This window comes from Lytechinus variegatus, chromosome 9, assembly GCF_018143015.1.
Source record: "Lytechinus variegatus isolate NC3 chromosome 9, Lvar_3.0, whole genome shotgun sequence".
Lineage (NCBI taxonomy): Eukaryota > Metazoa > Echinodermata > Echinoidea > Temnopleuroida > Toxopneustidae > Lytechinus > Lytechinus variegatus.
Genome location: NC_054748.1, coordinates 29,934,758 through 29,951,917, shown reverse-complemented (window position 1 = coordinate 29,951,917; position 17,160 = coordinate 29,934,758). Strand labels below are relative to the sequence as shown.

Below are 17,160 nucleotides of genomic sequence, written 5' to 3'. Positions count from 1 at the left end.
AGGTTGGCAAATAACAAGATTAAGCATATCAATATAAGCAAAATCCATATTGTGGACATGAAAAGAGGCGACAATAATTTTTGCCACGTACAATTGAAAATAGATAAAATTGTTGCTGTTGCTAATTTTGGTAAAGACATGCAAACAGGCAATTTTCTATGAAAAAAAAATATACACCAGAGCAATAAATACATAACAAAGGAGAGTACGCTATACCAGGCCAATCAATACCAATCAGCCAGTCTAAATTTTAAAATTCATGAAAACACAAGAGAAAATTGGCAATGAGCATTTTAAAAGCTTCCATGAAAGCAATGAAAAATACAAGAGCGTCGCTTAGCCAAAGACAAGCTATACTTAAACCGGTCAGGGTCGAACATTCACATTTGAATAAAGCAATCTCAATTGAGTCAAAGTATGTTTAGAGAATGCATTATTATGACATAATCGGGAAAAAGGCGTGTAACAAATGTACGATTAGAAACATGCATCAAAGTATTGAACAATGAATAACAAACAACAAAAAAAAAACGGAGATAAAAAAAGTCGAGGAATACCCATACTAACCAGGGTCTGGTATTCACATATGAACAAGGTACTTTCATGCTTATTAGGAATGGCATTGTTGTTCTTTTTTGTAAATGAATGTGGTAAAGGCTTACAAACAAAATTATGCAACGATCGCTTGACCAGAACCAAGCATGCAATTTTCACTACCCATAACAATTGGGATCTGGAGTTCTGGCCAAATGCATGCTTAGAGAAAGTGATCATTGTTGCCATTTTATAAGTGTGAACAACAAAGGCATGCAAACAAGGCAATGTATATCGATAAATAGGCGATGGTACATCAATAATGACATTTTATCAAAACACGCGCGGGAAATCGTTGAAAAGTCATTTCAAGAAAAAATACATTATAACATAAAGCACTGGATAACATTTTGAGGCGCTCATCCAAAACCGAGCGGAGCCCAAAACCAACCGATACTGCCTTTTACATTCAAACTTTAATTACCCCCAATTATAATGCACTGCTTAAGAATGTGGTTGTTATGAACAGGGTAAATGCATGCAAGCGAAACAATTCGTAAGTTGCAATTATATCCAAAGGGAGAATGCCTGAAAACACGCGGGAAATTGTGAAACACAAAAGCATTTCCCCAAAACATGCGATAAAGCGCGAGATTGATGAAAGGAACATTATATTCCTAAGGACATTGCTCGGCCTTGGTTGACTACCTGAATATAGTCACCAAAACCGAGCAATGCCCATACTGACCTAATAGAGATATTTTAAGGACATGCAGTGCCATCAAACGAATATGTATCTCATCGATTAAATAATGCGAGCGCGAAGCGCGAGCTGAAAATTTTTGATATTGAGGGCTAAAAATTGACATTATAAGGAAATTGTTTTGTAATCATGATACTTAACTGTCTCGTTAAACAAACAATGCGAGCGCGAAGCGCGAGCTAAAATTTTTGTATATACTGACCCTTAACAAGGAAATTTTAAGGATTATATTTTAGAATCCATTAAGAGTATAAATATCTCACCATAGTCATCTAATGCTAGTGCCATCCTTTGCTGATTTTGTTAGAATTACATCTAAACACAGTCATGAAGCACCTTTTGTAGTCATGTAATCATGATTATCATACGTATCTTACTAATAAAATACTGCAAGCGCAAAAGCGCGAGCTGAAAATTTAGGAAATATAGACCTAAAGAGGGGCATTCTAAGGGTTGTTTGTAGGAATTCTCTAAGACCCTACGTATTTGACTAACCAAATGATGCTAGCTCGAAGCGCGAGCTGAAATTTTTGTATATATTGACCTCAAAACACTATATTTTAAGGACTATAGTTACGAATCCATTAAGTCAGAGTATACATATCTCACCATAGTCATCTAATGCGAGTGCCAAGCGCTTGCTGATTTTGTTAGAATTACATCTAAACACATGGAGCACTTTTTGAAGTCATTGTAATCATGATTATCATACGCATCTCACTAATGAAATACTGCGAGCGCGAAGCGCGAGCTGAAAATCTAGGAAATTCAGACATGAAGAGGGGCATTCCAAGGCTTGTTTGTAGGAATTCACTAAGACCCCACGTATTTCACTAACCAAATGATGCGAGCGCGAAGCGCGAGCTAAAATTTTTTGATATTCAGATCAGAAAAATTGACATTTTAAGGACTGATTTTAGGAGTTCATGAAGAGCAGAAATCTCACCAATCCACTAATGCGAACGTTAGCACGGACAGGAAATGTTTTATATTAAGACCTTAAAATAGGTCAATAACTTTCAGTAGTCATGAAAAAGAAGAATATATCACTACTTAAAACAATAATTACTCTAATTGCGAGGAAATATATTATTTTGTTGTATATTGATTTGAAAACGGGAGGCTTTAGCACAGCAGTTTTATATGTCTCGTTAAAAAGTCTATGCGAGCACCAGAAACAATGAAGACACAATTAAGCAAATAATGTTTCATAAAGTTGTGAAAAATGCTTCTTATGTTATATAACATAATATAACACTATGATAAACAACAATTTCTTCTTTCCCCCACTACGTTTCTCTTCCTTTTTCCCTCTTTTTCTCCTTTTCCCCGTTTTTTTTTTTTGCCATCCGATTGGGGGGGGGGGGCACGTGCCCCCATGCCCCCCCGTAGTTACGCCACTGCATATACCAAATACATATGGTATCAAATTATTTTCTAGAATAAACTCTTTCAAGCCATGTAATGATTCTGTGTTCATGGCATATTTTTCCCTTAAACTGGGGATTTTTAAGGTGTCATTTTTTTGTTTACTCACACGGTAGGGGAAGGCGGGGTAAGTTGTGACAGTTTTTGCTTTTTGCATGTTAGAATTGATATGATTAATAATCTTGTCGAAATAAGTACCTTGCCTTGAAATTTAATTCTTCTGAAATATTTTCCACCTATATATAACTTTCTATCCCCACACTGAAAGTCATCGTGACCTTTGAAAAAAACGATGTCAAATGGCTCAACTTGCCCCATATATGGGGTAAGTTTGAGCCACCTTCTGGGGTAAGTTGAGCCACAAAAACTATGTACAAAGTGTATGAGGGGAGAACCAGCATGTCAATTTTTTGTTTAAAGTTTTTTCACTTGCTAATTCTCTATAAATACTAACATCCTTTAAAAGGAAAAGAGCAGTCATGTAAATTTGCTCCTTTCAGCCAGCATTTCAATCGATTTTTATGGTTTGTTTGTTTCTTAAGATACATTACCATAGGAATTACCATGGCTCAACTTGCCCCATGCTGTTTGGCTCAACTTACCCCAGTCCGAACTTAGTGCGATAATTTTGTATCCACACATTTATTATGCATCCATCATATAAAAGACTATGACAAGAATGAAGATCAATACCTGGACTAATAATGTTGTTATCATGTCTTTATTATATTTAAAGACTTGTGTGTTTATAAAGCACTTATCTATTTCACACTCTTTTTTACTTTTTTGGCTGAAATTCATATTTTTCCCTCTAAAAAACTACTTTTTGTTTCAAAGTTGAAAACAATATGGTGGGGTTAGGGGTTATGCTATGGGTCATCAATACATGACACCACCACAATGTCTGACTCATTCATTATTGGCCTGGGGCTGGTGGCTCAACTTGCCCCTATGCTCAACTTACCCCGCCTTCCCCTATATGTATTCTCCTGTTTCTGTTTATGGGAACTCCCGTAGAAACTAGGCAGGACAGCTTTTAAAGGGATGGTCCGGGCTGGAAGTATTTATAGCTTAACAAATAGAGTACAATTCACTGCGAAAAATGCCGAAAATTTCATCAAAATCGGATTACAAATAACAAAGTTATTGAATTTTAAAGTTTAGCAATATTTTGTGAAAACAGTTGTCATGAATATTCATTATGTTAGGTGGGCTGATGATGTCACATCCCCACTTGTTCTTTTGTATTTTGTTATATGAAATTCGGTTTATTCAAAGTTTTACCTCCAAGAACTAAAAAAATTGGATTGACAACTGATTTAGTGCACTAGATATTTATTGCTGCAACTTACTTCATTATAAGGGAGACATATTATTCACACAAGTATGAAATGATGAAAAAGAATATGATTTTATGTAATAACATAAGAAAACGGAAAGGGGAGATGTGACCTCATCAGCCCACCTAATGAATATTCATGACGACTGTTTTGACAAAATATTGCTTAACTTTAAACTTCAATAACTTTAGTATCCGATTTTGATGAAATTTTGGGCATTTTGCTCAGTGAATTCTACTCTATGTATTAGGATATGAAATATTTTCAGCCCGGACCATCCCTTTAATGGTAAACGCCAAGATACAGCTCTTTTCGAAAACCGACACGGACGCCTTATGGGTAAATGACATGGGGCAACATGGGTATCAGCAATATCGTATTTAAAGCCAATTTACTTTGGATTTCTATTTTCATGTGTACATATATTTTTTCTGGCATTCTTTCTCATATGGATTTTCTTCCACACAGTGATGCATGTAATTACAGCGAAATAAAGAAGTAATCAAACAACACACAAGTAGTTAATAAAAACATTTAATAGAAAAGAGTTGAAATAAAACTAGTATGAATTTAAAGACAATGGACACTCCTTGAGAATAGATGCAGTATATATTGTTGAATGGAAATGGTGACACTACACTGCAAAAACACCGGCGTTGATTTAACACCAGCCGGTATCTATATCGGTCCACACTAGAGAGGTGTTGAAACACGTAGGAATCAAACGATATTGGTGTTGGCCTAACGCCAAACCGGTGTTGTTTCAACAGTCTCTGGTGTGGACCGATATAGATACCAGGCTAGTGTTAAATTAACACCGGTGTTTTTGCAGTGTATATACAAGTACGCCTACCATCGATATCATAAACTGGATGGTGTTCGTTGCTCACTGTCGCACACCATGCACAGGCAACAGAAAAAAAGTGAGTAACTCTGTGCGCGCTTGACCTTTTGACCTTAGGTGAACTTTTCTTGGACCCAAAAGAGCGCGTAGCTCTATCCACGTTGATGATGCCTACGATATAAATGTACAGAATAATGTGGATAATACTAAGACAGAAATGTGTGATTTAGAAAATTGAATGAACATCTCTGGTATTTATGCGACAAGTAAATCAAATTGCATCAATTTCTCTATTATTTTGAATGAAAGGCAAATCGCATTTAAATCACGCTACTGATTAGGCCTACTCTAACCCATCAGCCAAACAGATAAACGGATCGTAAAGAATTTATTTGTTATATTGATTTTATGGCATATTTTGAAAGACAGATGGTATAAATCTTAGCCATTTTGTACTGAAATTACGGTCAACACTGAATGATTCAAAAGAATACGCCACAATCGATTCATGAAAATATGAACTAATCTACAAAACATTTACACAGCATACTTCTAGACATGAGACATGGTAAATAATGTAATTCAAAGGAATGATATAGAACGGAATTAAATGATGAATAAATGGTAATGAACCATGTGTGCAGAGGGTTGACAAAATATTTCGAATTTGAAAGTCCTTTCACTAATTTAAATGCAACCCCGATGAAATTGGACGGGAAAACCTATATTTAACGCGTAATCTCATTAATGCAGTATATACTTAGCGAGCGTCCCGTGCACGTAAATGGTTCAACCAATGGGGTGAAGCGTTACATACCGATTGAAAGCAAGTGAAATTCAAATGGAACATCTATGAATAATGAGAAATTGAAATATTATGATGATATTTTTATTTTAAAAAATGTTTCTCACCAGCGTATTAATGTTCAGAGGTTTGTGCATACAATGATGGGCGTACGCGGGGGAGAATGAAAAATCAATAAATTGTGAAAATGGTATGCGCAATGTACTCTGGAAAGTGAAAAGTGGATTGAAGGGCTGTATACCCAAAGTGCCATTACACGCAAGCCCCCCCCCCCCCCTCTCCCGCTATAAATTCTTACACACATTAATTTACAAAGAACGATATTTTGATAGCTATACTGCAACTGCAATCCGTTAAAGGTCAAGTCCACAACAGAAAATGTTGATTTGAATATATAGAGAAAAATTATGCTAGCATTACACTAGTGAGTGGATAACGTCATCAGTCTCCTCATTTGCATATCTATCAGGATGTGCATATAACTGTTTTGTGAAATTAAGCGAAGCTTTCAAATGTCATAACTTTCTTATTTTACATCCGATTTTGATGAAATCTTCAGTGTTATGCTTGTTGGATATTTCTTTTTTTATTCAAATCAACAATTTGTTGGGCTGGAATTGTATTTTAAAACTGAATAATTTTGAACTGATGAGCCGATGGCGATGGTCACGTGATTCCTCTGGTCCATCTTATTGTCTGGAAAAGATGAGGGCAACCAGCATAGCCACGCCCATAGCAACGAAGCTGACTGACACGGCGGTACTTTCGTTGCACGAGTCTCCTTTGCAGCAACAAACACCCAATTCACAACCGACTACGCATGCATTTACGGCGCACGAACGCGATACATCATTTCTGGTTCTAGTTTTCTAAAAGACAAAAGAAAAACAACTTATAATAATAATAATAACATTTGTAGGGCGCTTTATACTGGTGTTTCAAAGCACACAGGTTGGCAGATAATAATAATGTACAGTCAATCCATTAAAAAAGAAAAAAAGAAAAAGAAAACAAGTTATGAGAAAAGGTGAGTTTTAAGTGACGATTTGAAAATTTCCAAGCATTTTGGATATGAGTTGGGAGTTTAAGTTCAAGTTCAATTTAATCAAAAACCAGACATATTATGAGTACAAATCAATGATCAGATGGTACAAAAGAATACATGATACAATATGAACGGTTTTCTAGGACCCCGAAGAAGCACAGCTTGTGAGTGGGGCCCTATACCTCTAAATAAGATGAAGATCTAAATGTGTAAAATGACAAAGGAGAATGCATAATAGACAGATATATCGACTAGAAATATGTACAAAATGTACATTCAACAAGTGTCAGCTTAAACACAAACACACTCACACACACACCCACACACCCTAGCACACATGACTAGGTTGGCCAACTACGAGATACCTGTAAAACATAATAAACTCTATGGACGAAGATTGTCAAAGAGGTATATTTTACATTGCACTTTAAACCGATAAAGAGTTGTACAGTTCGTAATATCAGAAGGTAAACTGTTCCACTCCTTGATACAGGTTGTTATGAAAGAATTTAAGGATACATTAGTTCTTACATATAAGGTTGGTGGATAAAGTTATGTTGACGTGTATTGTAATTGCGTATCTGAGAGTAATGCCATGGTCACATTTGTTCTACGGCGGCCGTACGGCGAGTCGAAAAACAGCCGTTTTAACATTTTTTTGTCCAACTACATATAGGTGGTTTGAATCAAATTTGATAAAACGGCTGTTTTCGACTAGCCGTACGGCCGCCGCGGCGCGCCGTAGAACAAATGTGACCATGGCATTAAGGGGAAATAAGTCTTTTAGTTGGCAAATTTCGGGGCAAAAATGAAGATTAAACAGATGGTGGGTGCCATTACAGAAAATGCACGATCACCATATCGGGTCTTAATTAGTTCGAGGGCCATGCATGATTTAAATTATTGGAATACGATGAACGTAGGATCTGACAGAAGAGGAAGAACGAAGGGAAATAAGGTCTTGGAGATATTTGGGTGACATATTATGGGTAATTTTGTATACAATTAGTAGAATTTTGAACGTTATGCGAGAGTGAACCGGAAGCCAATGAAGTGATCGGAGAATATAGGGGTGATGTGTTCGTTTTTCTTGCTCAATGTTACCATTCTCGCTGCAGTGTTGAGGATTCGCTGGAGGGGAGTTAGAATAAAGAAAATGGAGGGATGGGGGAAAATGAAATGGAAAATCAAGGGCTTGTTTATTTTACTTTTATACTTTTATTTCAAAAACTTAACCTTCGATTAAGATTTGGTGTTGACGCGCTCGCATCAATTGTTTGGTTTTTTACCTAGATCATTAATGATTACAAAAAAGGGGTTATTACAATTTCTTAAGGTCAGATTTTTTTTCAAAAATCAACTCGCGCTTCGCGTTCGCATTATTTAATAGCTGAAATATCATCGTCTTAATGGCTAAATATTAATACAAAAAAGTCCTTAACAGGTCCCTTTTCGATTAAGCCACAACCCATATTAAAAATTTCTGCTCGCGTTTCGCGCTCGCGGTAATTGTCTAGTTACATACGCATCTTGCTCATGTTGCTTATGTTTACGAACATTGTCAAGAATGTTCAATTTTCAGGACAAAATACATGAAATTCTAAAAAAGTTTAGCTCTCGGTTCGCGTTCGAACTATTCAAATAGGGCTTAAGAGAGTATTCATAAGAATAAAGCTAAGTAATGGCTGTTAGGACATGGGCGTTTTGCCCCCCCCCCCAAAAAAAATAATAATAATAATAATAATAATCACGACCAAGAAAAAAAAGGAAAGGGATAAAGATTAAAAAAATATAGGCCTATAATTTTCCAAAAGGTTCTTAAAGAAAGGACTGAAAAGCTTGGCCCTGGGAAGCACTGGGGTGCTAAAGCACCCCCAATATTTTCCCGGGGAGATCTGCGTGCATTTTTTATTTGCATGTCAAATGGTGTGAAAAGGCGTGAATAAGTAAAAGTGCTAAAAGAAACACAGAATGTTGCTGAGAGACTTAAGGCCTAATATGTACACCTAAAGGTGATCAAAATGTGGAAAGGCGTAATTAAGTATATGATCAGATGGTGCTCAAAGATTAGGGAGGCATAAGTGATTACGATAAAGGTGCTTAAAGAGAATAGAAAGGCGTGAATAAGAAAACATTCAAAGGTGTTCAAAGAAAAGAAAGGTGTATAGGTTCACATAAAATGTGCTCCAACAATGGAAATGTGCGAATAAGTACACATAAAGGTGCTCTAACAATCTAAAGGTGCGAATAAGTACACATAAGGGTGCTCAAACAATGGAAAGGTGTAAATAAGTACATATACACTGTAAAAACTGCGGTGTTAAAACTGACACCAATTGGTGTTAATAGAGGACCACACCATGAGGTGTTAGAATTACCCCCTAGAGATTAAACATAACACCAAAGAGTGTAAATGTAACAACAAAAGGTGTTGTAATAACACCTATAGGTGAAAAACTAACACCACCAATTTAACACCGGTGTAAAATAACTGATGTGATCCTCTATGTTCACCGGTTGACACCAGTTTTTGCTGTGTAAGGGTGCTCAAACAAGGGAAAGGTGCGAATGAGTTCGCATAAGGGTGCTCTATGGAAAGGTGCGAATAAGTTCACATAAGGTGCTGTAACAATGAAAAGGTGCGAATAAGTTCACATAAGGGTGCTCTAACAATGAAAAGGTGCGAATAAGTTCACATAAGGGTGCTCTAACAATGAAAAGGTGCGAATAAGTTCACATATGGGTGCTCTAACAATGGAAAGGTGTGAATAAGTTCACATAAGGGTGCTCTAACAATGAAAAGGTTAAAATTACACATAAGGGTACTCTAACAATGGAAAGGTGAAAATATGTTCACATAAGGGTGCTCTAACAATGAAAAGGTGCAAAAAGTACACATATGGGTGCTCTAACAATGGAAAGGTGTGAATAACTACACACGAGGGGGCTCAAACAATAGAAAGGTGCGACTAAATGCACATAAGGGTGCGTAAAGAACTTGATAGTCATGTAACGGTCGAGGAAATCGCTGAGAAGTAATTTATTTGAAGCCCGGCGCACACTATGCCGATTCGTTGCGATCCGAACTTCAAATAAATTGTAATAACTTTTGAAATGAACATTCCAGCAGATAAGATATTAGCGATCAGAGTTCAGAATATGATAATGACTATAGACTGACATCGAAATTCAGTCCGTAGTTCGAGCCTCCTTGTGGGGATAAAAGCAAATTCATTTCAAATCACTATGACGTCATCGTTGGTTCGACTCGAAGCCGATTTGGACTTTAATCCGACCACAGAGATTACCGCGAAGCAGAATTATGATTTTATAATTCCTAACATTTTGCTGTACTTCAAATAAAGTAAGATTACTTCTTGGTGCCTTCACATTTAATGCAAAATGCGATTAATTAAAAAGAATAACGGCTCATCGGATCGCATAGTGTGCGCTGGGCTTATATCGTTATTGTTGTTTATGAAATAGGAGTTATTCCTTACCAAACAGTGTTCGATGCCTGTTGAACATGTTTGTTTCAGTTCATCGGAAAGATTAGCACATTGGTCTCCAGTACATACGTAGCAATTAATGGCCGAACTTCCTGTGTTTTATAACATAATATAATAATTCTTATTTATCCATATACTAGTAGCCAATTCAACACACATGACCAGTTCTCCCAGCGGGCCCTGCATACCATCATGCCATTATTACCATTTTATATTCTGATTTGTCGAACGCCTACACTGCAAAAACAATGAAGAGCTGAGAGGCTTTGTCGAAAGTTGGTGGGTCAGGACAGCATCGGAATCTCTTGACTCTGGACAACGACATATTTGCAATCGTTCGTTCGGCGCAAATATTCGGATGATCTGCTGTTCCAGTCCAACAACTTTCGACAAAGACATTCATTGTGATTTGATTTGCACTTTAATTGGTGCGCTGTAGAGAGTTTCCCCCGTGGTCAATGTGAAAGCTACCCATAGCTGTGCATAGAAATGTTTTCGCAACCACTAAGTAGACACTGTCTGGAACAAAAGTCTATTGTCAAAAGCCTTTCATGACGTAGCAGGCTTTGTCGAAAACCGGTGAATCAAACTAGCATGCAATGTCATCCGTGACTCTGGACATACGAGATGTTTGCAAGTTTTCGTCAGCTCCGCCTCTTAGGACGATCGCCTTGTTCACCAATTTTCGACAAAGGCCTCCCAGCTATTCATTGTGACCTCACGGGCTGTGTTCCAGGATCTGCCCCAATACAATTGCGAAAACTCCATACTATAGACCAGTTCGTAGTTACTTCATGGACAATTTTGGTCAAATGACCTTTCATTTCTTTCATTATGATAGGCAGATTTCAAAGCAAGATATTACGTAAGCTTGCCTTACATAGCAGGCGGGATAGCAGGATGAAGAGATTGAATAGACCAGGTGACTGGAATAGCACACCAATGAACATATTATGAAGGTATTTGTTGCATTCCTACTTTGAATGCAGATCATAGCATGTTGCACAATGTACTTGGCACACTGTGAAATACCAGTCGTTCGTGGACGCATTGCTGTTTTTTGTAGATGTAAATGAAAACCACAATTCAAAAGAATATATGAATAATCAAGACATCAAAGTTGGTGCTTATCTCATTAGATTTTAAACCCCCATGTCACTTTAATACAAATGACCTTCCTCTGATCATGCGTAGAATATTTTGATCATGCGCAGAAAGGAACTACGAACTGGCTTATTTTGCACCTTCACGCAACAATTCTTTTCAAAAACTCGGAAACTTAATAATAATGTAGGGAAAGTAAAAAAAAAACAGACAGCTTGTCGAGTCGGCTTCTCTAGTGGGGGGAGACTTGTTATCAATATTGAAATAAAAACAAATAAAAAACTAGTATAGAAATTGATAAACATTCGCACCCTATTTACTCTCTACATCGTGTTCGGAATTATAATGTTATTCCCACCGCCCTCAAAAGCCCCTTTATATAAATATTTTTATTCCAGTTTATTATTCTTGATTCCTGCTGATTCCGAATAAATGTGACAGGGACTTAAACATAATGGAAGAAATTTTTTCTTACCTGCCACCAAGGAGATCAAAAGAACGGGAACTAAAAAAGACTTCATGGCTCACGACACTTTTCCAACGTTTTTTTTTTCTGAATATTAAACATAGGAGAACATTATCATCCAAAAGTATTACATGATAAAATTCACGTCATTATCTCCAAAGTTTTTTAATATGATACGCGTGTTCAATTCAATTCAATTCTTTTATTTCATTTCCATTCAAAACATAATACAAAGTAATATAAAACAATATAAATCAAATACAATTTTACAGAAGGGCATTCGTACTTCGTAAAAAAACCACAGTATAATATAGAGCATAAATGGATATGGAAATGAGGGGGATCCACTAAAAAGCAAAGCTTGTAAAATTGTGGATCCCCTTAGAAAAGAAGAAATCATAGTCGACTTACTATATGCGTACATGCATGTATTACAGGAAAGAAAAAGAGAAAAAGAAATCATATTGACGGAAACATAAAAACTGAACAAATGCAAAGCTTTTCACACAAAGAGGTCTTCGTTGTAAAGGTTATGTTGCGCAAGACAGGAAAAAACACAGAGAGGGGGTGTCGGCCAAAGGAGCAAATATATATTACCGTGTACTCATTGGTTTTTATCAGCCTTTTATGATCGCCGAATTAAGAGTTGGGCAAAAATATGTTGTTGACGATTTAATGAAAATACGTAAGAAAATAATGGAATAATTAAAGTTTGAATTTGTGAGATTACAGACGTACGGGCAGCTGCTCATTTGAATCGAATTGAGTTGAATAACTTTATATTTTCAATAGAGGATTTTTTTCATTGGTTTACACACATGAAGAAACATTGTATATACACATAACAGAACAAAAGATGATCAAAACATGTCAACAGGAGGAAATAATTCTAACTCAGGTATACATGGTTCTCACAAAATTTACAATACTTAAGTATTTGAAATACAGGTCAAAGTTAAATTCAAGTTTAAGAATAGTTAATATTCTAAAATAATCATGTTTGGTTAGACATGTACTGCATTCATTTGCAATATAAGTAATGGATCGAAGTGATCCATGTGATATGAATTCCAAACATGAACTTTTCTAAGAAAATTAAAAGATTGAGTGTGGGGTGGATAATCATTTCATAACTCCTTCTCTAAATAAATATTTGTATTCACAATTTCTCATTAAAAAAAGAATCTATCGAATATATATTACTTGATTAATGAGATAGCTGCTAGCATTTGAAAAAATAATAAATTGGTACTTATATAGGGCATATTCAATTGAAATTGCTCTCCAAAATTACGGTTACAGCAAAAATAAATGTTTTCGAATTTGTTTTAAAAGATTCAACAGAAGTACATGATCGAAGGAAAAATCCATTCATAACTCTCTTATTCTTTAATGGATATTCATCAAACCTTTGCCAATACATATTTCCTTTTATATAAAGGAATGACAGGATGAACTTGCAATTTAAGTGAATGTGACGTCATCGCATACAAAGCAAAGGAGAACCATGAATTGAATAATCTTTATTGATCGATGCAATAAAGAAAACACGACCCGAAAATATATAAATATATCATAATTAGCATCTGGGTGTATGATGAAAGATGCTGCTATACTTAATACTTTAGTAGTGACCAACCGAATTTTGAATTGATTTCATATCTCAAGGATTAACTTTTAAATCTCAAAAGACTTAACTTAAATATTTTAGATTCTTTATCTGTTCAAATCATATTATCCTCAGCCTGGAGCATCACTTTAAGTTACAAAAAACTTAAATGGTGATCCTCTATCAAGTGGTAAATCATTTAAACCGAAATATAATCGGTCTGTAAGTCGATTGTACAGCTTTATGAAACACCAATTTGGTGTAGGCAATCATGGGCAGCAATGCTGTCAAGCGAATCTGTGTTTTGTTGACAAATTTAGTTATTTTATGTTTAATGCATCCATGGAAGCGAGATACATGTATTCTGTGCATGAAAAGATGCAATCCCCTTGTTGATGGGATGAGATGCTGTTTAATAGAGTACAACAAAGTAATTATCGATACTATTTTTAATAATTTTGTCAAGTGAATCGATGGTTGTTTACAGATTTATTATTTGATTCCATGGAGACGGAGTGATAAAGGAATATGCTTATTCTTTGTAAAGAATCGATATAACACCCATGTAGGGGGTATTTGATTTGATTGTATTTGATCGTGATGTTTGATAAAGCGGTACAGGTCAAGCGCCATGGTCTATCAAGTATGAGTACCTGCATGACCTGAGGTCAACGTTCTTATACGCGTTTGCAGCATCAATGGTAGCCATAAGCACCATTATTGTTATGATTAAGCGCCTCCAATATTCCAAGATATTCAGAGCGTCAAAGTTTCTCATAGCCCTACGCACCTTTGGGGCAGGGCTAATTTGGACAACATACATTTTATGCTGAAACTTTTTACAAATTCGCTATAAGTATGCACAAAGTTTTACAATTTCACTTTAAGAAATTAAAAAGTGCCCCCAAAGCCGAGGTTTTTTTCAACAGTATTTAAGCGTTTTAAGCTCTTTTCACGATTGGTGGTGCGACTGCTCACAACCGTTGCGATTGTGTGCAACATATTGTGACCAAATGATCTGGAACGATCGCACGAGCTTTGAGAGCTTTGAGTTTGAGAGCGTATTTAAGTCGATTTTTTTATAGGGACACTCAATTGTAGAGTACGAAATCAGAAATAACAATATACTGTAAAAAAAAACTGAAGTGATAATTTAGCACTAACAGTGCTGACTTTCTAGTTTAAATTTGAACTAGTCTAGTTGATTTCGGTGCTCACAAATTACTTCCTGTCGGTATCCATTCATCTCACCTGGGTTGAGTGCAGCGATATACGGGTAAATTTCTTGCTGAAGGAAAATACGCAATGGTTGGGAATCGAACCCACGTCCCTGAGATAGAAAGAGAGTCATAACCACTAGACCACTACATCCCCAAATAGAATCAACAAATATGTATCAAAAAATAAAAACAAAAATTTACATAACATTGGTTAAAAGGGGAAAGCATGTTGGTCGGTTAAATTAACGCCAAATACTTTCTTAATTTTATGTACACTGTAAAAACTGAAGTGCTAATTTAGAACTTACAGTGCTTTCAGTGCTAAATTAGCTCTTTATTTTTTTACAATGTAAATGTCGTGTAAAAATTACCCATGAAAATGTGTTTCTTTTACCCTAGAAACATTTCCAATATTTCCCAACTTTTACTTAACCTTTTTCGAGTGCAGCTAAACTGTAAACGATTTATACAATAATTAAAAGTTGAAATCGATATAAAAAGACGTCTTACCTTACAAGAAAATACTGTGGCTGAGAGAAGTCAGATCGTAACAAAAAAGTACAACTAGAAATGAAGAACAAGCAGCAATGTGAACTTGGATAGAAGTCAGTACTCATTTCAGGCAACAACGCTACAACCCTCACACCTCATTGGCGCCTAAATAGGGTCGTGTGCAATCAAATGAATCGGAGGCGTGTCTTCTGAAGTTTACGGTCATTGATTGGATGAATTTTCCCGATGACAGAGATGAACATTCGTTGGTGATTGTGACTCGATATTGTGATTTTCAAAGATGTGCGTACGGGTGGGTGTTTCATAAAGCTCTTCGTAAGTTAACATTGTTAAGAGCGACTTTAAGAACATCTGTGATCCTTTCTTATGGCGAATGGTATATTCATTAGCGATGGTTTTGCGCGTAGGAAAGGATCACCAGTCGTTCTTAAAGTCGCTCTTAACTTACGAGCAGCTTTATGAAACACCCACCAGGAGTCAAGGATATAACTACCTGGCTAAAGCCTTTGTAAAATAATGTTGTGTAAAAATTAAGTCATATATTTATAAGTCCAATCATATTCCATATTATGTCCTGTTATTGGATCTCTATGAAGAACAGAACCATAAGATACGGGCCCTGAATAGAATGAACCATCCGCGTCTTTATTTAAGTGTTTATGTATTTGATTCTAATATTTTGTTGTGATCGTTTTTACGGTAAATAAAACCAAACCAAACGAAAATGAACATTTTAAACCTAATCATATAATTAAAAGAGTTAATCATTTTTCTCTTGGAAATTAAGAAATAAAGACGCCACAGCGGTTCATATTCAACTTGTCTATATAAACTTATTGGTCTACTACTTAGACAGTCTAATAAAAACTGGGTCTATCTCATTTTGGTCCACCATGAGCCGGTTATATTATGGTAATTTGCCAACTCGTCCACTCACCACATGGTCTACTTTCATTTAGTCCGACACCATTCAGTCCATCAAAATTTCGTTTGACAACCATTCAGTCCAATAATCATTTGGTCCAATCCTTACTTCGTCAAATAACCATTTCGTCTAAGACTATTTCGTCTCATAACCAGTAATATCCATTTTATTTTCATTTATTTTGCACAATGAACACTCAGTCAAATTAGACCAAGTGGTATATGGACTAAATGGCTAATGGACCAACTGGTAATTAGACGAAATGATGAGAGGACGAATTGGCAATTAAACCATGTGGATAGTGGACGAACTGATGGTAGACTAAATGATATCAGACGGGTTGGCAATTGGACGAATTGGACGACACAGAGAAGCGAGAACGTATAGATCTACTTACAATAAATTCCATTCGTTTATTCTTTCCTTTCAAACAATTTGAAGTACATTCTTTTCTTAAATAATTTGCAGCTTACTTGCGGGTAATTCTGGAATGTTGTACATGTTGTTTCCGTATAGTGAGGAGGAAATTATTTCTGATGTATTTTAATTTGTTGCGCCTAACGGGGACCTTTAATTGTTGTTGATTGCATATGAATAATTTGTTACATGATTTACCAACCGTCAGGTCAGATAGCGAAGCCTTGCGTAGCATTGTTGATTCATTCTCGGGTGCGTCCGATTTGTAGTAGTAGTTTTGATAGCAAACAGTCCAGGTGTATGACAGGCCGTTCATGCCATAAGCCGTCCTTCATTCACTCAACTCGAGTGAGTGAATGATCTGTGCGTAGAGTATTTTACCATCACTCACTCGGGAGAGTGAATGATTGTAGAGTTTTATTCAATTGGAGAGCTAGAATCGTTATCTAGAACCCCTCTTTGAACATGTTGAAGTTGTTGTACATTCACTCGAGTGGTTGTACATCCACTCGCATGGATGTAGAACTACTTCAGTAAGGGGGTCTCGATAACGATTCTAGCTCTCTGATTGGATAAAACTCTTCAATCATTCACCCTCCCGAGTGAGTGATGGTAAAATACGTACAAATTACATTCCC

The 17,160-nt window shown here is 36.1% G+C and overlaps 1 protein-coding gene across 1 annotated transcript; it reads right to left on the bottom strand.

Annotated features, from left to right (window-relative positions):
- Positions 1–6,243: 6,243 nt before the first annotated feature.
- Positions 6,244–15,279, bottom strand: LOC121422116. Its single transcript, XM_041616951.1, has 4 exons — positions 15,178–15,279; positions 11,848–11,922; positions 10,260–10,360; positions 6,244–6,583 (listed from the first exon to the last, which is right to left on the bottom strand). The coding sequence occupies exons 2-4, from the start codon at positions 11,891–11,893 to the stop codon at positions 6,404–6,406; spliced, it is 327 nt and encodes a 108-aa protein (XP_041472885.1). The 5' UTR covers positions 11,894–11,922; positions 15,178–15,279; the 3' UTR covers positions 6,244–6,403.
- Positions 15,280–17,160: the final 1,881 nt, after the last annotated feature.